The 22,503-nt window shown below is 42.5% G+C and overlaps 1 protein-coding gene across 3 annotated transcripts in view; it reads left to right on the top strand.

Annotated features, from left to right (window-relative positions):
• The window catches only part of dgki (diacylglycerol kinase, iota), a 253,041-nt gene that overhangs the window by 131,329 nt on the left and 99,209 nt on the right, over window positions 1-22,503 (top strand). For all 3 annotated transcript variants that reach the window (XM_043708943.1, XM_043708942.1, XM_043708940.1), the window contains exons 12-15: window positions 6,066-6,126; window positions 14,964-15,077; window positions 17,746-17,883; window positions 21,283-21,361. In XM_043708943.1, coding sequence (XP_043564878.1) covers window positions 6,066-6,126; window positions 14,964-15,077; window positions 17,746-17,883; window positions 21,283-21,361 — 392 coding nt within the window. The remainder of the gene's footprint in view (window positions 1-6,065; window positions 6,127-14,963; window positions 15,078-17,745; window positions 17,884-21,282; window positions 21,362-22,503) is intronic.

The raw sequence follows: 22,503 nt of genomic DNA, 5'->3' as shown, positions 1-22,503 counted from the left end.
GCCTAATGGCAACCCTGTAACTACTGTTAATTGTCATGAAGAAAGCACATCTGGCTCACTAGTGTCTTTTAGGGAAGGAAATCTGCCATCCTTATCCAGTCTGGCCTATAGCAATGTGGTTGACTCTGGGCAATTAGATACAGTTAATAAATGCTGCAAGCACCCCTCACCAGAATAGGACTCCTCTTAGAGTCACAGAGGCCAACCGTGATCCCAAACTAAACTAGTCCCACCTGCTTGTGCTTGCCCCATATCTCTCCAATCCTTTTTTACTCATGTATTTATCCAAGTGGCTTTTAAATTTTAAAGGAATATTTTTGTTGATTTATAGACACTGTTTTCTGCTCTATATACATTTTTATGCACTGAATACACCGTTTTATGATCTGTAAAGATGTTACTTCACAACGAATCTGAAGAAAAGGTTCATGTTGAAGGTCATCAATGCTACCCAGTGACATTGTTAAAAAGAGGAATGAGTTTCCCATAGGAGAATATAGGGAGATCGGAAATCAATTAAAAAGTTGAACGTCAAAGATATCTATCTAGAATTGCTCCTAGTGTCACATACTTGAAAGGTAAAACTAAAGGAGAATAAACTGTAGGAATGAGTGTTTGAAGAGATGATATAGGAGAATATCTTCTCAGGGGCTAGTATAGTTGAGTGGATTTAACATAGAGGTGGATTTAACCATAGCAGGGAAATGGGAACCTGAGAAGAAACACAAGTAGGGAAAACAAAGTTGGAAACGGAAAATGGAAAAGTATAAAGCATGTGTGGAAGGCAGAGGAAACCAGGGCTAATAGCCAATAGGGCCAAAGTACAAAAGAAAGTTTTAAAAAGTCTAAAGTACTGCACCTGAATACGTGAATCATTGGCAGTAAACTGGATGAATTAACAATATAAATAGTCGTAAATGATAATGATATGATCACAATTGCAGAGACATGGCTGTGAGTGATCAAGTCTGGGAAATGAATATCCAAGTCAAAAAGTGTAGTGCTGGAAAAGCACAGCAGGTCAGGCAGCATCCGAGGAGCAGGAGAACCGACGTATCGAGCATAAGTCCTTCATCAGGAATGTTGGGGGGAGGGGGGAAACAGAAGGGAACTGAGAGATAAGTGGGAGGGAGGGTGGGGCTAGGGGGAAGATAGCTAGGAAGGTGATAGGTAGATGCAAGTGGGGTGATGGTGATAGGTCGGAGCAGATGATGGAGCAGATAGGTGGAGAGGAAGATTGACAGGTAGGACAGTTCAAGAGGGTGGTGCTGAGTTGGAAGGTTGGTTCCGGGATGAGGGGTGGGGGAAGGGGAGATGAGGAAACTGGTGAAATCAACGTTGATGCCTTATGGTTGGAGGGTCCCAAGGCAGAAAATGAGATGTTCTTTCTCCAGGTGTTGGGTGGCTAAGATTTGGCGGTGGAGGAAGCTCAGGACTTGCATGTCCTTGGCAGAGTGGGAGGGGAAGTTGAAGTGGTTGGCCACAGGGCGGTGGGGTTGTTTAGTACGTGTGTCCCAGTGATGTTCTCTGAAACGTTCCGCGGGTTGGCATCCTGTCTCCCCGATGTAGAGGAGACCACATCAGTATTAGCAACAATACTGAGTGAATGATTTCTTGAAGTGTTTACAAGATGGTTTTTAGACCAACACGTTGAAAATCCAACTCAGGTATAGGCCGTCCTAAGTTTAAGAGAAAGTCCTATTTTGAGAAGTCCTTTAGGGAAGAGTGAATACAACATGATAGAATTTTTCATTGATGTAGAAATATGTCAAATTGAGATATGTAGTGAAATATTCTAATCTGAACTAGGGTCCTAAACCTAAACAAAAGTAACCATGAAGCTGTGAGTGGAGAATTGCATTATACTAGAATAGCTGTAATATGTTGGGTAACTTCATTAAAAGGTATGAAGTGGACAGTCAACAATATTCATATTTAAGGAACGAATGCATGCACGAGTTATACATTACTTTCGGTGTAAAATTACAATAGGAACAAAGGCCTAACTACAATAACAAAAGAAATTATGATAGAATTCGATCCAAAGAGGAGACCTATAAAGTTTCTAGAAGTAGCAAGCTTGAGGATTGAAAGCAGTTAAATTCAGCAAAGGAGGACAGAAAAATTGATTTTTGAAGAATAGATTATAAGAGTAAACTTGTAAGGAGCATAACAACTAATTGTAATAGTTTGTATAACTACGTAAACAGAGAAAGGTTAGTGGCCTCACAGTAGGCTTGATAATGGAGAAGGAGTAAGTGGCAGAGCATTGAAGTAGTAACGAAAAGTATTAATGAGACAGAGCGGTGGACGTAATCCAAATGGACTTCAGTAAGGCGGTTGACAAGGTTCCTCATGGTAGAATGGTTAGCATGGTTAGATCACATGGAATACAGGAGACTAGCTGTTTGGATACAGAACTGGCTCGAAGGTAGAAGACAGAGGGTGGCAGTGGAGGGTTGCTTTTCAGACTGGAAGCCTGTGACCAGTGGTTTCCAACAAGGATTGGTGCTGGGTCCACTGCTTTTCGTCATTTATACAGTTGATTTGGATGTGAACATAGGAGGAGTGGTTAATAAGTTTGCAGATGACACCAAAATTGGAGATGTAATGGACAGCAAAGAAGGTTACCTCAGAGTAGAATGGAATCTTGATCAGATGGGCCAATATGCCGAGGAGTGGCAGGTGGAGTTTAATGTAGATAAATGTGAGGTGCTGCATTTTGGGAAAGCAAATCTTAGCAGGACTTATATAGACTTAATTATAAGGTCCTTGGAAGTATTGTCGAACTAAGAGACCTTGGAGTGCAGGTTCATAGTTCCTTGAAAGTGGACTCGCAGGTAGATTAGTCAGTGCATTGAATATAGGAGTTGGGAGGTCATGTTACAGCTGTGAGGCATTGTGAGGCCTCACATTGGTGAGGCCACTATTGGAATACTGTGAGCAATTCTGGTCTCCCTCCTATAAGAAAGATGTTGTGAAACTTGAAAGGGTTCAGAGAAGATTTGCAAGGATGTTGCCAACGTTGGAGGGTTTAAGCTATAGAGAGAGGCTGAATAGGTTGAGGCTATTTTCCCTCGAGTATTGGAGGTTGAGGGGTGAACTTATAGGGGTTTATAAAATCACGAGGGACATGGATAGGATAAATAGACAAAGTCTTTTCCTAGGAGTGGGAGAGTCCAAAATTAGAGGGCATCAGTTTAACGTGAGCAGGGAAAGATTTAAAAGGGACGTAAGGGGTAATGTTTTCATGCAGAGGGTGGTGTGTTTGTGGAATGAGCTGCCAGAGGAAGTGGTGGAGGCTGGTACAATTACAACATTTAAAAGGCATCTGGATGGGTATATGAATAGGATGGGTTTGGAGGGATTAGAGCCAAATGCTGGTAAATGGGACCAGGATATCTGGTCGGCATGGATGAGTTGGACCAAAAGGTCTGTTTCCGTGCAGTACATCCCTATGACACTATGACTCTAATTATTTTAGTTCTGATTTCACAGAAGAAGACATAAATAACTTACTAGAAATGCTAGAGAACGAAGTGTCTACAGAAGAGGAATTGAAGGAAATTAGTATTAATTAAAAGACTGGTGTTGCATAAATTAATCAGACTGAAAGCTGATAAATCCCCAGGATCCAACAATCTACTTCCCAAGTTATTAAAGGAGGTGGGAGCCGAAAATGTGTTGCTGGAACAACGTAGCAGGTCAGGCAGCATCCAGGGATCAGGAGAATCGACGTTTCGGGCATAAGCCCTTCTCCTGATCCCTGGATGCTGCCTGACCTGCTGCGCTGTTCCAGCAACACATTTTCGGCTCTGATCTCTGGCATCTGCAGACCTCACTTTCTCCTATTAAAGGATGTGACCATGGAAATAGTGGATGTGTTAGTTAGCATCTAAAATTCTGTGGATTCTGGAACAGTCTTGGCAGAAGGTGACAAATGTAACTCGCTATTTAAAAGGAAGGAGGGAGAAAGCGAGGAATTATTGACTAGTCACTGTAATGTAACTAAAAGGTAAAATGCTAGAGTCTGTTGTGAAGGATACAATAACAGAAAACTTAGAAAGTGCAAATGGCATTACTGAAAGTTAACATGAATTTATGAATGGGATATTATATTTGACTGGAGTTTTTGAGAACTTAACTAGCAAAGCAGATATGGCAGAACCAGTTGTTACTGTGTATTTGGATTTTAAAAAATTTTCATGAAATTCTGCGAAAGGGGTTAGTGTGCGCGATTTTTCGAAATCCCGAAATCCAAAAAGTTCCGAAATCTGAAAACATTTTCATCAAGCTTTTCTTCTCATTAACAATGTTGTTTGACAAGCAAACAGTTAACCCAACTCCACACCCACTCGATGCATGTCACTCAGATGCAACATGGGTGGGCGCAGCCCAGCACTGGCAGGCCTCAATTCTGTCTCAGGGCCTGTAGTTCTCACAGTGAGTCTGCTGTTAGATAAGACGTTTTAAAATGTCACTGTCAAACTGTCACTTATTCCGAAATTCAAAAAGTTTTGAATTCCGAAAATCAGCGGGTCCTGAGTGTTTCAGATAAGGATTGTGTACCTGTACTATACTGACACGTATTGGGAATTGGTCAGCAGACAGGAAATAGAGAGTATCATAGAATTCTTATGAAATGTGAACAGACCATTCAGTCCATCATGTCCACACCAATCCTCCAAACAGCATCCCACCCATTCAACCCCCCTACCCCATACTTGTAACTCTGCATTTCCTATGGCTAATCCACCTAGCTTGCAGATCCCTGGACACAATGGACAATTTAGCATGTCCAATCCACCTAACCTGCACATCTTTGGACTGTGAAAGAAACTGGAGCATAAGGAGGGAACCCACAAAGGGAATATGCAAACTCCACACAAGATGCCCGTGGCTGGAATTAAACCTCGGTCCCTGGCACTGTGAGGCAATAGTGCTAACTACTGACATGTGTGCCACCCTATTAGGAAGAAATGGGTCTTTCTTCAGAGTGGAAGATGATAACTATGGATCAGTCCTTAGGGCTCAGCTATTCACAACATATATATATAAATAATTTGGATGATGATACAGAACTAGGTGGGAGTGTGAGAGGTGAAGAGGATGTATAGGTGCTTCAAGGTGATTTAGACAATTTGAATGATTGGGAAAGTGAATGACAAATGGAGTATAACATGGATTGTTGTCAAACTATTCACTTTGATGGAAATAGAACAGCAGAGTATTATTTAAATGGTGATAGATTGGGAAAGGCTAATGTACAGAGGAACCTGGGTGTCCTTGTATAAGAGTTACTAAAAACAAGCATACAGATTGATAAGCAGTTAGGAAGACAAGTGTCTATGTTGGCCTTTTGTTGTAAGAGATTTTGAGTACAGAGCAAAGAAGTTTTATGGAGGCTGTACAGGGCCTTAGTGAAACCATACTTGGAGTAGAGTGTGCAGTTTTGGTCTCGTTACCTAAGAGAAAATGAACGTTCCACGGAGGAAATGCAGCAAAGGTTCACCAGACTGATTTATGGAATGGCAGGCTAATTATATAAGGAGACAGTGAGTCAACTGGGTCTGTACTCACTGGAGTTTCGAAGAATGAGAGGATCTCATAGAGATAAATAACATTTTGACAGGACTGCACTGCCTGCAGCAATGATGTTCCCCCTGGCTGGGACATTCTAGAACAAGGTGCCAAAACTTCTGGATGCTGCGGAGTCCATTTAGAACAGAGTTGAGGATATTTACTTTCCTCAGAGGGAGGTGAACCTGTGGAATTCTCTACCACCAGAAGTCTATGGAAGCCAACCTACTGAATACATGTAAAAACGAAGTAGATTTCTAGGCACTAAAAATGTCAAGAGTATGGAGAGAGAACAGGAGCATGACATTGGGATAGAAGATCAACCATGAATTTGCTGAGTAGCAGAGTGGGCTCAATGGGCTGAATGGCCAAATCTTTCTGTGATGCACATTAGCTTGGGGTCAGTTGACCCTCTTGGTTTCACTGTTAATTTACAGGTCATGTGTTGCAGTGAATCACGTGAACATTTCTTGTTTCCTGAACAGCTTGGATCTATATCGCAAGGTCGCAAACCTCCGGATCCTGGCCTGTGGTGGAGATGGAACGGTTTGTAATTTTAGCAAATTAAACATTTAATCTATAGGATCAAAAAGATGTGAACCAATTTGATCTTGTGCATGCTTGCTGTAGTGTTTGCAGTTTCAGGGGCGTTACAGAAGCAGGAGTAGACTACTGGGTTCTTTGAACTTGCTCCACTTTTCAACGATCGTGGCTGATCTTATGCCTCAACACCATTTTTCTGTACTGTCCCAAATCTTTCTTATCAAGATAGTTATCAATCTCTCAAACTTACTTAAGGTTTGATTCTTAATAGCCCCCAGAGTAGAAAATTCCAAAGATTTACCATTCTGGATGAAAAGACTTGCTCCTCATCTCAGTCCTAAACAGCCTGCCTCTGATTCTGAAGTGTGCCCACTGCTTCTAAACACCCACAACCAAAGGGAAAACATCCTTCCTGTACCTACCCTGTCAAATCCAGTAAATATTTCGCAGATTTCAATGAAATCACCTCATATTTTTCTAAACTCCAGAGTCTCTTGTGCAGGAGAGTCCTGTCATCCTGGGAACCAGTCTAGTGAATTTCTGCTACACCCTCTCTGTGACAAAGACTTGAGGTTTTGGGTGAATTTTGCCCTCTGATTTTTCTTCCTGGGTGTGTCTAGAAACCTGGCCCCGCTGAACAGAATTAATAGATCTAAGAGTCGGATGTGTGGTGAATTCATTTGTTTAGGAGTCGTGGAACTAACCTCAGTGCCCACTGTGCTGGTCTGTGATTTGATACTACCAAAATTCTTGCAGGCCTCAATGGGATTTAAGTAGGAAAGATGTATTCTCAGCTAGAGGAGTCAAGAACCAGGGAGCACAGACTCAGAGTTGGAGCAAAGCCATTTCAGACTGAGATTAGGAGGAATTGTTTTCACTCAGAGGCGAATGAATCTTTGGAATTCTTTACCCTTGAGAGGTGTGTAGGAGCAATCATGTTCAAGACAAAGATTGATAGATTTTTAGCCAAAAAGTATTAAGTGATGTGAGGATAGTCTGGAATGTGTTGTTGAGGCAGAGTGGTGGGAAGTGTTTGCTGGGATTTCCTGTGTCCAGTGTTCAATGGAGTCACCCAACATAAGAGAAAATGTGCGGAAAAAAGCATGGTAAACTTCACTATCTGGTTAACATTAATGCAGAGCAAAAAAAACATCATCACCTGTCTGACGTCCCTTTGCCACAATTTCACTAATTTCAGGTAAACTCTAGAATTAGGTTTAAACTATGCCAGAGATAGGGCACTACATTTGTCTTATCAGCCCTCAAATAGGCCATTTGTCCTAAACATTAAGTTAAGTAATGGCTGGCGCGGATTCCTAACTTCAGTTACCAATCTCTGTCTGCTCCACATATCTGGATACCTTTACTGAATAAATATTTATTGATTTAAGTCACGAAAACCTCAGGCAGTTTGGAAACGGTAGATTGTTGGAGGAAAGATTCCATCCTGTGTATGAGAAACTACTTCCTAATCATAATTTAAAAATAAAAGGTCACCCTTTAAAACAGAGATGAGGAGAAAAAAAATTCTCTCAGGTAGTTTTTGTAATTTGTTTTGTTTAATGTGCACTATTAGAGTTAGAAAAATAAATTGATATTTTTCTTTAAATAGTGGAATTTGGGAGTTCTCTGTCACTCACATTTTAACAGATTACGAGACGAGGCAAGCTTTTTTTGGGACTTTGGTTTAATTAATAGAGGAGTTCGACCTGCGGGGTCTTAAAAGTTTGGACAAATTTGAACAGACTTGGGGTAAGAAAGGTCCCAGTAGATTTAAACACTTGGTGATTAATGTTCCAGATCTTTAAATAAAACTTAGGTGAGAAAATGTGTTTAATTGCAGTTACTTGTAGTTGATTAAATTAAAAGTGAGGGAAGTGGCACTTAACATTGCTAAAGAGGTTCTGGGGTTTGGAGCACTGGGCTAATGGTAAAATTCTTGGCAGTGTCAATGAACAGAGATGTTGGTGTCCAGGTGCATAAATCCCTGAAAGTTGCCACTCAGGTTGATAAGGTTGTTAAGGCGGCATATGGTGTGTTGACGTTTATTGGTCAGGGATTGAGTTTTGGAGCCACAAAGTCATGCTTCAGCTGTACAAGACACTGGTAAGGCCACACCTAGAGTATTGCGTACAGTTCTGGTCACCGCATTAATAGGAAGGATGTGGAACCTTTGGAAAGGGTTCAGAAGAGCTTTACTGGGATGTTGCCTCATATGGAAGGAAGGTCTTATGAGGAAAGGCGGAGGGAATGGAGGCGGTTTTCATTGGAGAGAAGGTTGAGAGGTAACTTGGTTGAGACATAAGATAATCAGAGGGTTAGATAGGTTGGACGGAGAGCCTTTTTCCTTGGTGAAGGCTAACATGAGGGGACAGATATCAACGGTGGTTTCTTTACTCAGTAGTAGGGGCGTGGAACAGCCTGCCTGCGTCAGTAGTAGATTCGCTGACATTAAGGGCATTTAAATGGGCATTGGACATGCATATATATATGTATAATTAATGGAATAGTGTAGGTTAGATGGACATCAGATTAATTTCACAGGTCGGCGCAACATCGAGGGCCAAGGAGACTGTACTGCGCTGTAACGTCATATGTTCAATCACTAATGCTCTGCTCTTCTCCCCCCTTCCCTACTGAGCAGCAGGCACAGACTCTGCCAGAGATCTATACCCCATGTCTTACCCCTGGTAAGTCATCTCCTCCAACAGTATCTGAAACCTATACTTGTTATTGAGGGAACGGCTGCAATGGATCCCTGCACTGTCTGCCGGTTTCCATCCCTGGCCTGTAACCCATCTGTCTTTTTCTTGTACCGGAGGTGTGACTACCTCCCTGTAACTCTTATCAATAACCCCCTCTGCCTCCTGAATGACTTGAAGTTTATCCAGCTCCAGTTCCCTAACACAATTTTTGAGGAGCTGGAGCTGCAATTGGGTGCACCTCCTGCAGATGAAGTCAGCAGGGACACTAGTGGTGACCCTTACCTCCCACATTCTGGAGGGGAAACATTCAACTGCCCTAATCTCCATTAAACACTATTCCAAATGCCCAAAGAGATTATTGAAAAATAAAATTACCTTACCAATCTGGCACATGGAACTGTTTTTAGTTAAAGGAGGAGGATGGGTAGGAGACACTACTTAAGTAAAAAGTAGTGCGTAAAGAACTTTCCACGCATTTTTCCCCTCTCACTTTGAACTCGTGACCCTTAGTAATTGAGTCTCCCACTCTCAGAAAAAGCTTCCCGCTATCCTCTGTCTATACCCGTCAGGATTTTGTAGACCTCAATCAGGTTCCCACTCAACCTTTCTAATGAAAATAATCCTAATCTACTCAACCTCTCTTCATAGCTGGCACCCTCCGTACTAGGTAACATCCTGGTGAACCTCCTCTGCACCCTCCCCAAAGCATCCACATCTTTTTGTTAATGTGGCAAAGAACTGTACACAGTATTCCAAATGTGACTGAACCAGTGTCTTATACAACTATAAAAAAACCTACTAACTCTTGTACTCAGTACCCCATCCAATGAAGGAAGGAAAGCATGCCGTATGCCTTCTTTACCATTCTATCGACCTGTGTTGCCACCTTCAGGGAACAGTGAACCTGAACACCCAGATCCCTCTGTACCTTTCCATTTACTATAAAGTTCACTCTTGAATTGGATCTTACAAAAATGCATAAGCTTCATCTGCCATTTCTCTGCCCAACTCTCCCAATCTATCTATATTCTGCTGTATTCTCTAACAGTCCCCTTTAATATCTGCTACTCCAATCTTAGTGTCATCTGCAAACTTTGCTAATCAGGAGGAGAAAGCGAGAACTGCAGATGCTGGATAATCGGTCAAGAGTGTGGTGCTGGAAAAGCACAGCAGGTCAGGCAGCATTCAAGAAGCAGGAGAATAGACATTTCAGGCATAAGCCCTTCATCAGGAATGAGGCTTGTGTGCTGGGGGGCTGAGAGAGATAAATGGGAGTGGGGTGGGGCTGGGGGTGAAGGTAGCTGAGAATGCAATAGGTAGATGAAGGTGGGGGAGAAGGTGATAGGTCAGAGAAGAAAGAAGGTGGAGCAGATAGATGGAAGAGAACGGACAGTGCAGAGTTGGAGGCTTGGGACTGGGATAAGGTTGGGGGAGTGGCATTGAGGGGAAATGAGGAAACTGGTGAAATCCACATTAGTCCCATGTGGTTGAAGGGTTCCAAGGTGGAAGAGGAGTCATTCTTCCCACAGGCGTCAGGTGGTTAAGGTTTGGCAATGGAGGCGGCCTAGGACCTACCTGTCCTTGGTGGAGTGGGAGGGGGAGTTTCATCTACATATTGCATTATCAGCTGTATCCATTACACCCAATGTGGTCTCCTCTACACTGGGGAGAGGGGACATCAACTTGTGAATCGTTTCAGAGAATATCTCTGGGACACCCACAAACCCCACTGCCCTGTGGCTGAACACTTCAACTCCTCCCGCTCCACCAAGGACATGCAGGTCCTGGGCCTCCATCGCCAAACCTTAACGACCTGACAACTGGAGGAAGAGTGAGTCATCTTCCACCTTGGGACCCTGCAACCACATGGGATTAATGTGGATCTCACTAGTTTCCTCATTTCCTCTCCCCCACTCCACCCTATCCCAGTCCTAAGCCTCCAACTTGGCACCACCCTCTTTGCCTGCCCATCATCTTTCCCATCTATCCACTCATCCTCCTCTCTGACCTATCACCTCCCGCACAACCATCTACCTATTGCATTCCCAGCTACCTACCTCCTAGCCCCACCCCTCCCATTTATCTCTCAGCTCCCCAGCCCACAAGCCTCATTCCTGATGAAGGCAATATGCCCGAAACATCGATTCTCCTGCTCCTCGGATGCTGTCTGACCTGTTGTGCTTTTCCAGCACCACACAAAACCTACTAATAAAACACCTATACCTTCCTCCAAATCATTTATGTTTATCACAAACAACAGTGGTCCTAGCATAGATCATTGTGTAACATGACTGGTCGCATTTCTTCATTTTAGGAAGCTCCCTTCCACTACTTTTGTCTCCTGTTGCGCAACCAGTTTTTTATCCATCTAGCTAGTACATCCTGGACCCCATTGACTTCACTTTCTCTATCAGCCTACCATGGATAGCCTTATCAAATGCCTTACTGAAGTCCATGTAAATAACATCTACAGCCCTCCCCATATCAATCAACTTAAGTTGGTAAGTCATGACCGTCACTGCACAAAACCATGTTGCCTATCACTGATAAGCCTATTTTCTTCCGAATGGGAATAGATCCTAACCCTCAATATCTTCTCCAGCAGCTTCCCTACTACTGACATCAGGCTCACTGGTCTATAATTACCCAGGATTATCCCTGCTACCCTTCTTAAACAAGGGGACAAGATTAGCAATTCCCCAGTCCTCTGTTCAAAGATGCTGGAAAGATATCTGTTAAGGCCCCAGCTACTTCCTCCCTTACTTACGTCAGTATTCTGGGATAGATCACATCCAGACCTGGGGACTTGTCCACCTTAATGCCTTTTAGAACACCCAACACTTCCTCCCTCCTTATGCCAACTTGACCTGGAATAATCAGGCATCTATCCCTAACCTCAATATCCATGTCCCTCTTCTTGGTGAATAACAATGCAAAGTACTCATTAAGAATCTCACCGATTTCCTCAGACTCCATGCATAACTTCCCTCCTTTGTCCTTGAGTGGGCCAACCCACTTGTTCCTTACATATGAATAAAAGGCTTTGGGATTTTTCTTAACCCTGTTTGCTAAACATATCTCATGACCCCTCTTAATTCCTCACTTCAGATTGGTCCTACACTCCTGATATTCTTTCAGACCTTCATCAGTCTTCAGTCATAGAGATGTACAGCACGGAAACAGACCCTTCAGTGCAACTCGTCCATACTGACCAGATATCCCAACCTCAACTTAGTCCCACACCTCTCCAAACTCTTCCTATTCATATACCCATCAAAATGCCTCTTAAATGTTGCCATTGTACTAGCCTCCACCACTTCCTCTGGCAGCTCATCCCATATACATACCACCCTCTGCATGAAAAAGTTGCCCCTTAGGTCTCTTTTATATCTTTCCCCTCTCACCCTAAACCTATGCCCTCTAGTTCTGGACTTCCCCACCCCAGGGAAAAGACTTTGCCTATTTAACCTCTGCATGCCCCTCAAATTTTGTAAACCTGCATATAAAAGGAGAAAGTGAGAACTGCAGATGCTGGAGATCAGAGCTGAAAAATGTGTTGCTGGAAAAGCGCAGCAGGTCAGGCAGCATCCAAGGAGCAGGAGAATCGACATTTCGGGCACAAGCCCGAAAGGCTTATGCCCAAAACGTCGATTCTCCTGCTCCATGGATGCTGCCTGACCTGCTGTGCTTTTCAAGCAACACGTTTTTAAACCTGTATAAGGTCATCCCTCAACCTCTGAGGCTCCAGGAAAAACAGCTCCCAGCTTGTTCAGCCTCTCCCTATAGCTCAAATTCTCCTCCCCTGGCAACATCCTTGTAAATCGTTTCTGAACCCTTTCAAGTTTCACAATATCTTTCTGATAGGAAGGAGACCAGAATTGCACACAATATTCCAGCAGCGGTCTAACTAACGCCTTGTACAGCCGCAACATGACCTCTCAACTCCTGTACCCAATATTCTGACCAATAAAGGAAAGCATACCAAACACCTTCTTCACTATCCTATTTACCTGCAACTCTACCTTCAAGGAGTTATGAACCTGCACTCCAAGGTCTCTTTGAGACATTATGAATGCTTCCTTTTTCCTCTTAGCTAGTCTCACAGTTTCACCTGTCATCTATGATTCCCTAATCTTGCCATTTCTATCCCTCATTTTCACAGGAACATATCTTTCCTGCACTCTAATCAACCTCTGTTTAAAAGTCTCTCACATATCAAATTGGATTTACCTTCAAACAGTTGCTCCCAATCTACATAATAGATTGCCAATGGCTCATTGCTGGAATCAATCATTGGAATCAGTATAATCTGTTCCCCCTGAGTCTCAATACATTATTCCTAGCATAAGATAATGTTTCACAGCCTGACTTGGAATTTTAAGCTCCCTCAAAACTTGTTACAGTACTATCGCTATAAACTTGATGAATCTTTATCTTTCAATGGTAAGATAAAAATTTGCATTTAATTCCTTAGCTACCAATTCCATTCCTGAACTGTCTGAGGCTAAACCAGACTGTTTGCAATCTTATTTGATTGCAGGATGAGCTATTGACCACATATTAAGAATACCTGTTTCCACCTAGTACCCACCTCTGCCCCTTCCTCAGCTTACCTATTGCAGAAGCCCTCATATATGTCCTTCTTACCTCCCGTCTCGACTTTTCTACATACTCCTAGCTTGCCTCCCACATTCTACTTTTGTTTCCTGCGGCTCGATTTGCAACAAGTCCCATTCCTCTGTGCTCACTGACACAGATCAGCTCTCAGACAGGAAAAGCCTTGCATTTTGTTTTCAAATTCACTGTGGCCTTTCCTTATCTTGTGATATCCTCCAATCCCTCAACCTTCTTGACTCGTCTAATTCTAGCTTCTCCACCATCTCTAGTCAGGGCCTTGTTTTTTTAATAAAGCAGCATCTCTGCCTCTGATTCACAAACTCCACCGATTAAAGATAGCTGCATAATGCAGCCAAGTAGGCTGATTATCATCCTACAAATCCATCTAACATATGCCAATAGCAGGCATAAGAGCAGAGAGATGGGAAAATATTGGAGTTTCTACCATCACTGTCCTTAGTTCTACATTTCAACATGCACGTGGCACTGGCAACTCGGACTTCCTGAGTGAACTGGAGCATTCCAGCACGAAACATCCCTGATTTTAGTTTCTCCACCATTGGTGACTGTGCCTTGTGGCCTACATCGCAAACTCTTGAATTCCCTCCCAAAGCCCCTTTGTCTCTTAAGCTCTCTTTTTATCTTTATTTAAGCCAGTACCTGTTTGACCAAGATATGGCCATCTGTTTAATATCTTCCTCTGTGGCATTTGTTTTGCTTTATAATGTGCCTGTGGAGCACATTGAGTTACTTTGTTAAACTAAAGTTGTTACTTTCTTGAGCAGTGCCTTTGGATAAATGACCTCACATTCACAGATGGAACAGGTACTATGTGGAACATGTAGGATCCCACTAAAGCATAGCTATAGTGACTGAAAGGAGTGAGGTTCACTTGGCAGGATTGTGTCTGTTGGGAAATCATCCTTCAAGTTGCAGAAAGACATAAGTGTGACTTCAGACTGGTGAGCAGGATCCTTTATTCACCATTTACACCACATACGTTAATGAGAAGGAGACAGCAATCCGAGAACCCTGATGGCTCTGGTTTCAAATATCCACATCTACATCTGCATCAATATGACTGATGTTGACTATTTATTAGTATATTAGCACTTGACCATTATTGTACAGTTTTAAGGAGGATCTTTAAAAGAACAAGAGAATCCTCACCCAGTAGACATCTTGAGTCCTACAGAATTAACTTGTCAATTCAGCCCAAATTAGTGTCAAGTTGGGCTCAATTCATAATACTGGTGCACACCCACTGAGAACCGGATTGAGCCTCACAGAAGTGCACGCTCAGTGAAAATTATTTCTTCATTTTATTTCTTCACTCTTCTGGTTCTGGTTGAGAACAGAATATAAGATCTGAGCAGAGCTTTGAGGTAAAAACTTTAGAGAGGCAAGCTTATACTGCAAAATGTTTCTTGATTTGACATGCATGACGATGACAGTCATTGAGGCTGAACATCTTTATTTCGACTGGTGATTTCATTTTTAAAAAAATATTCTGTCCAGGTGGGCTGGATTCTTTCCCTGTTGGATGAACTACAACTGAATCCCCAGCCTCCAGTCGCGGTGCTTCCACTTGGTACAGGAAATGACCTGGCTCGTACCCTCAACTGGGGAGGGGTAGGTACATCCTTCAACAGTTCCACCTGAAAGATAGAGAATGGTGTGTGGTATAGCCTGGCTGTCAAAGCGATGGTGTAAAGTATGAAGGGGACCCTGAATAACAGTGAAAAAAGGTCTAGAACTTCCTTTGTAATGACTTTGACGGGCTGTTATAAGGGGTTGCCTACCGAGAATGATTGAGGAATATTTAATAACAATTTCTCAAAGGAAATTGAATGAATACTTGATGGTGAAAACATTTGTAGAGTTAGAGGACAAAACTGGTGGGGCCAATAATTAGATCTGTTTAAGATCAATCAGGTCATTAGTGAAGAGATAGTGGTGTCGTAGTAATGTCATTGGACTGGTAATAATATTACCATTATGGGTTAGGGTTAGGGAAGAAATGGCCTAGTAGTTTATCGCTAGACTATTGATCCAGAGAGACAGGTAACCCAGATTTTGAATTCAATAATAATCTGGAATTAAGAGTTTAATGTTATTGATTGTTGTGGAGAAAACCCATCAGGTTCACTACTGTTCCTCGGTTATTAATGCAGATGTTGCTGTTGTGCCATCAGCGCTCCAGATTCCGTGCCTTAATTGTACATTCTTGGGTCTTTATCGGAAAGAAACCCTCCAGCGTATTTTTGCTCTTTCTGGCTGTGGGTTTATCAATGTTTTCTTTTCATTTCTGATAGGAAATTTCATGCAGGCCACTGAAAGGAGGGAGGAAGTCTCTAGTGTCTCTAGTGAAACCGTGGGGTTCAAATATCATTGGACTGAATCTATGCGGCACTTGCTCAAAGATTGATATATCCTTCCTGTGGTATGATGCCTAAAGGAACTGGACATTTGGGCATACAAGTCAACCTTGAAGCTTGAAAGCCAACATTCTTAATTATCCTTGATCTGAGCAGCTTGCTGGGCTATAAAGAATCACCCACATTGCTGCAGGTCTGGAGTCCCGTGTAGGGCATGTAAGGATGACAGATTTCCTTTTATAAAGCATATGAATGAACTTGATGGGTCTAAACAACAATCAATAGTGGCTTTATGGCTACCTTAAGGCTAGCATTTCATTCCAGATTTTTATTGAGTTCACATTTTACTTTCTGCTATGGTGGGATTTGAACCCATGACTCCAGATCTTAACCACTACACCATCATCTTCCCCTTATAAGCTGAATGTATGCATAAATAAGATCTTTAGGCCTGACAAATGAGGTCAGCATGTATGCTGGGTTGATTTATATGCAGGAACATAGGGTAGTCACAATACACCAGGTGTAGTCTAACTTTAATAACTAGAGCGTGACTTCTACCCCCCTACTTCTTGTCCTCTATATATAAAAAAGAGTATTCCATTAGCCTTTTTGATTATTTTCTATACTCCTTCCGTGGGAAGCAATCAGCAACCTAGGTAGGCGTATCTCGTCTTCCTAACTTGCAGTAGTAATCACCGATTAGATTAGATTAGATTAGATTAATTACAGTGTGGAAACAGGCCCTTCGGCCCAACAAGTCCACACCGCCCCGCCGAAGCGCAACCCACCCATACCCCTACATTTACCCCTTACCTAACACTAGGGGCAATTTAGCATGGTCAATTCACCTAACCTGCACATCTTTGGACTGTGGGAGGAAACCGGAGCACCCGGAGGAAACCCACGCAGGCACGGGGAGAACGTGCAAATTCCACACAGTCAGTCGCCTGAGGCGGGAATTGAACCCAGGTCTCTGGCGCTAACCACTGTGCCACCGTGCCGCCCAAATGTTGAGTTACAAATGTGATTCACTTCCATCTGTGAAGCTGTCAAAAATAAACTCTGCGGCTCTTGTTTCAATCGTTTATAAACGATTTCAAGGATGGGCAACAAATGCTAGCCTAGTCAACGATGCCTGCATCCTATGAACAAATATGAAAAATTTCACGCAACATTTCCAGTACCTCCATACATTGGCACCTCATTCCAGTTGGTATCTAAATGCATAATGGGAAAAAGTTTGAGTTCTAGAGTCATAGAGATATATGGCACGGAAACAGACCCTTCTGTTCAATTCGTCCATGCCAACCAGATATCCTAGCCTAAAATCTAGTCCCATTTGCCAGCACTTGGCCCATATTCCTCTAAACCCTTCCTATTCATTTACCAATCCAGATGCCTTTTAAATGCTGTAATTCCAACAGCCTCCACCACTTCCTCAGTCAGCTCATTCCATACACGCACTGGCCTCTGTGAAAATGTTGCCCCTTAGGTCCCTTTTTGTATCTTTCCCCTCTCACCTTGAACCTAAGCCCTCTAGTTCTGGACTCCCCCACCCCAGGGAAAAGATCTTGTCTATTTATCCTATCCACGCCCCTCATGATTTTATAAACCTCTATAAGGTCACCCCTCAGCTCCAGGGAAAACAGCCCCAGCCTAATCAGCCTCTCCCTATAGCTCAAATCCACCAACCCTGGCAGCATCCTTGGAAATCTTTTCTGAACCCTTTCAAGTTTCACAACATCCTTGTGTTTGGTTTGACAGGATAAATAAAGCACTGTACCTGTTCCTTGACTTTGTTCCTGGTATTTGGCTGTGAACTCTCACATTGCCATTCTCATAACAGACATTTATCTAAGTTTGCAGCATTGACTGAGGCACTTGGGGAGATGATACAGTTAGTTCTTTCTATGTCACAGGGGTACACAGATGAACCAGTCTCAAAGATTCTCTGCCATGTAGAGGAGGGTAATATAGTCCAACTCGACCGCTGGAACATCCACCTTCAGAATAACCTCCAGCTCAACCAAGATGATGCTGAAGAAGGCACTCAGAAGGTAACTGCAGCTGCTAGCTTTACTGACATTTTTACAAATCTTTACCATTTTCTGTAAGATTCTTTTGAGGGTTAGGGTTTTTGTTTGAGTGTTGTGATGTTTTGTTTGTGACAAAACTGAGGACAGTGCAGAACAGCACCAATGTGGAATAAAATGCAAACAAAGCTGAAGTAACTGGTATCGAGCTGATAACCAAGTTTGGATTTTACAGCCTATGCATTCTAGGCAGTAAGAAGCCTTGTGTTTAACTGCTTCTCATTCTAATTTGGCTTGTTACTTTAACCATCAGAGTGCATACACTTCAGTGGTAACAGTGTTTATTGACATTCCTTGCTACCTAATTCCTGTATTAGTTTGCTTACATTTAAATATCCTTTTGACCTTTGATGAATAGATAAGTCACAGGAAAACAAAGATGTATTTGCATGTACTCAAATTAAGCTGCATAGCATAAGTAAGAAACAGTGGAGTTAATTGTGAGGTGAAATTTTAAAGTCCAAGCTCCAAGCCAGCAGCCACAGAGTTCAAACAATGTTGTGGCCTCACTAACAGCTCCTGCTGTCACAGCCCCATCTCCCCTACCCTGTCTCTCACTCTCTCTGCAAGTGGGAAAACATTTGGGAAGTGCTGCTGTAGTTTAAATAAATGCAGGCGCACAACTCAAACACATTTGTCCATTTGAATCTCTTCCCATTGTCACATTGCCTTAATTAGTTCAGTACTATTCTCATGGACACCCATGACCACATTAACCTTGTTCAAAATCATAAAGAATTGCCAGATTCAATTGCTGTCTCATTTGTGGAGGTGTCCTTTCCATATTCAAACTATTCAGACAGTAGACTTGATCATTCAAAATGTCACCACTATAATTCTGCAGCTAACTGCATGAATGTATCTGTTGCCACTATTCTAACCTTTAGATATGTTGCTCTATCAGATCAATGTCAATTTGTTACTGGATGCTAGTGTAATCTTTATGCCTGATTGGTGAATGTCTAGTTTCAACACAGACACAGGCTTTGCCAAATATTCATGCAGCAGCTAAGAAAACAGCTGGTTTGTTTTTGTGGAGGTCACCACACTTTTCCTCGGGGCTTACCTCATCTGTGCATTGCATGACAGAAGATAGCCACAATGAATCTGGAGGCAACATCAGTTGACCCAGATGGCCAGTTCTAGCAGAGGACAGAGATGCCACAGGATAGTTGATAACTACAGACCAATTGTGTAGTCAACTAGCGATCCTTTGGTAATCATATGTTTTGAAAGTGAGCAGTTGGCACATGCAGGTAAATATTTGAGGAGACAGTTTGTCCAACTGAGATATGCTTGTGATAGGGAAAGACATTGAAATTAACTTTGCAGCCCTACACATTATGCTATGATCTAAACCAAATCTACCCTTCATGTTATCTGAGTAACTTTACTTTTTGGAACCCTTGCAAAAGGAGAAGGGTGTGTAAAGATGTCCACTTGATCTAATGTGGCAAAGTTAATTGTATGCAGATTCAATACACATTTAAATCATCAGGCCTTATTTTGTGGGGTTAAAGGCCTGGTATTCAGTAGTTCAACAAATTACATGGGGACTTGCAATCCTCAAGGATGCTGCAATGGAGACCTGGTGCTCTCCAAAGCAAACAGAGTTTCTAAAACACTTCATGTGTTGGACCACAAATGAAAACAGACTTGCTTTCCTTCAGGCAGTTCTGTTGAAGAGTTTGATAAGCCATCTGTACTAAAAATTGTCTAACTATTGATTGAAATTCAACAGTCCTCTGTGCCACACGATCTCCCAGTACATGATACAATCCATGTCTTCATATTGTACATGAGCACATAACAGTGGCACACCACATAGATAGAATAGCACAGCTACTGAGTGTTCAGTGTAGAACCACAGGCTCAGTTCCTGTTTAGGTTCCTGCATAACCACCACCCGTAACAAATGGACATTATTGGTATCTGAACTGATGTTCTTAATAATTACTGCGATGTTTATCATCATTACACTTCGAAGGCTAAGCTGCAGGCTTTGTGCCATGCAGCATCCAGAGAATGAACCTATTATTACATGGCAGTAAGGAGTATTGAACTCTTTGTAGTTTCAGACTGGGAAATGTACTCTAATGATTTTATGTTTTGACTTCAAGATCCTGATAGCACTATAATTAAGAGTCTCCATTCCTTTGCTTAATTGTAGTATTAAGTCGTTAAAGTGTATAAGATGTCAGAAGAAAGATCTTTGGAAAGTTCAAATGGTTCTTTGTGCATGGTAGTTTTTGCCGGTTTGTTGAAACCTTGTTGTTTCATACAACCTTGGAATTCTGATCTTAAAGTCCTAACCTACCTTTCTCTCCTTGCCTACGAACTGCTTGTGACACTCGCTGGGATAAATTAGTGTGGGGTGGGAATGGAAAATGAAAACAGGAATTCCAAATCACCAGGAAAAGCTTTGCAATTCAGGTCAAGATCAGCATCCTCGATGGACCATAAGACGATGAGCACTGAACAAATCCAGTGAACCTGGGGTAGCTTCATCTGTTGCAGTTTTACTGATGGCTAAAGAAGCCTACAAACGTGAGGCAGGTTCTTTTACAAGTGCTGCAAAGGAAGTGGTTATCAGGAATTGTTGTGAGCTGTTACTTTCAGTGCTGGAACCCATTGGCCATACAGCTGTACCACTGCTGGTTGTGGTGGTTCATGCCAGTCCAGAGGTAACATCACCATTTCCCTCTACCACAGCCAGTTCTCTTGAATAGAAGAATCAATGCTTACGGCCTTCATGTCAAGCTTCCACAGGTCCTTGATGTGGAGCTTTGGGTGTCCTGCTGCTGCTCTGGTTCCACCTTTCTCACCGTCAAGAACATTGTTGTGAATGCAAACCTCTTCATCCTTCAAATCAACCTGAGCCAATGAATTCACCTCTGCCTGATAATTGCAAGTGTACTTGGGAGATTTGCTTTTGAGAGAATGGCCACATACACAGTTTTGTCCTCCTGTGAGATGCACAGAGTGCACAGCAAAGAGTACAGTTGGAAGTTGCAGAGCTGCCTTTCTTGATCACAGTAAGTAATTCATATTTCACAGTTGCACTAGATGCTGTGAACCCAGGCTTCAGAAACTCATGTCTTGGTTCTAAGACTCAGCAATCAATAGCAATAGCAGAGCAATAGCAGAGACAGCAATAATAATAACTTAGTCATCTTTGAACAGCAGCCTGGGTCACAGTCCATTAATGGAGGCGGTTCCCCGGTTATGCTTTTTGATATTGGGGGCTGTCAGCTTTTTGTCAAGTTTTCTAGGTTGTGGATAAAGCTGTTCACTTCTGAGCTGGATTTTACCATGTAACTTGTACGTCTGTACTCACTCAGTGATTCTTTTTCCTCCTCACAGCTCCCACTTACTGTGTTTAACAACTACTTCAGTCTGGGTTTTGATGCCCATGTGACACTGGAATTCCATGAATCTCGGGGTACGTGCAATCCCTTCATGAATACACACTTATACTCGCAAACCCATTCACCTACATGCTCATATTCACATATGCAAACACTCGTACTCATGTGTATTCACTCAACATACAGTCATGCTCACATACATACAAACACACATACACACATACACTCTCATATTTATAAACACATGCACACAGGCCATCACATCCGTACACATTTACTCACATGGAATCAGAGTTACAGAATTGTTACAATACAGAAGCAGGCCATTTGGCTCTTTGAGTTTATCCGGACTGTCTGAATCTTTGAACTTTGTATCAATCTCCTGTCTTTTCCCCATAAATCTGCACATCATTTCTATTTAACTAATGTCCAATGTTGTCTTAAGTGCCTCAATTGAACCTGGCTCCACCACATTTCCTGACAGTGCATTCCTAACTACTCACTAAGTGAACAAGATTTTTTCACATTGCCTTTGCTTCTTTTACAAACCATTTAAAAACTGTGTCTCCTGATTCTCAATTTGTTTAAGGACAGTAATACTATTGAGGCTGCACTGGAGGAACTGAATTTCTCAGCTCACGGGGACTTTTAAGTCTTGTGGGTGGTACTCATTCCATGTTGAACGACTAGTTGATTTTTGGGTTTTCTTTATTAGAGGTAGCACCAGCAAGGCTAGATTGGCCATAGAACATAGAACAGTACAGCACAGAACAGGCCCTTCAGCCCATGATGTTGTGCCGACCACTGATCCTCATGTATGCACCCTCAAATTTCTGTGACCATATGCATGTCCAGTAGTCTCTTAAATGTCCCCAATGACCTTGCTTCCAAAACTGCTGCTGGCAACGCATTTCATGCTCTCACAACTCTTTGTGTAAAGAACCCGCCTCTGACATCCCCTCTATATTTTCCTCCAACTAGCTTAAAACTATGACCCCTCACGATAGTCATTTCTGCCCTGGGAAATAGTCTCTGGCTATCGACTCTACCTATGCCTCTCATTATCTTGTATACCTCAATTAAGTCCACTTTCAAACCTCCTTTTCTCCAATGAAAAATGTCTGAGCTCAGTCAACCTCTCTTCATAAGATAAGCCCTCCAGTCCAGGCAGCATCCTGGTAAACCTCCTCTGAACCCTCTCCAAAGCATCCACATC

Source organism: Chiloscyllium plagiosum, chromosome 19, assembly GCF_004010195.1.
Source record: "Chiloscyllium plagiosum isolate BGI_BamShark_2017 chromosome 19, ASM401019v2, whole genome shotgun sequence".
Classification (NCBI taxonomy): Eukaryota; Metazoa; Chordata; class Chondrichthyes; order Orectolobiformes; family Hemiscylliidae; genus Chiloscyllium; species Chiloscyllium plagiosum.
The sequence above is the reverse complement of the archived record's forward strand: the minus strand, read 5'-3'. Positions and strand labels throughout refer to the sequence as shown.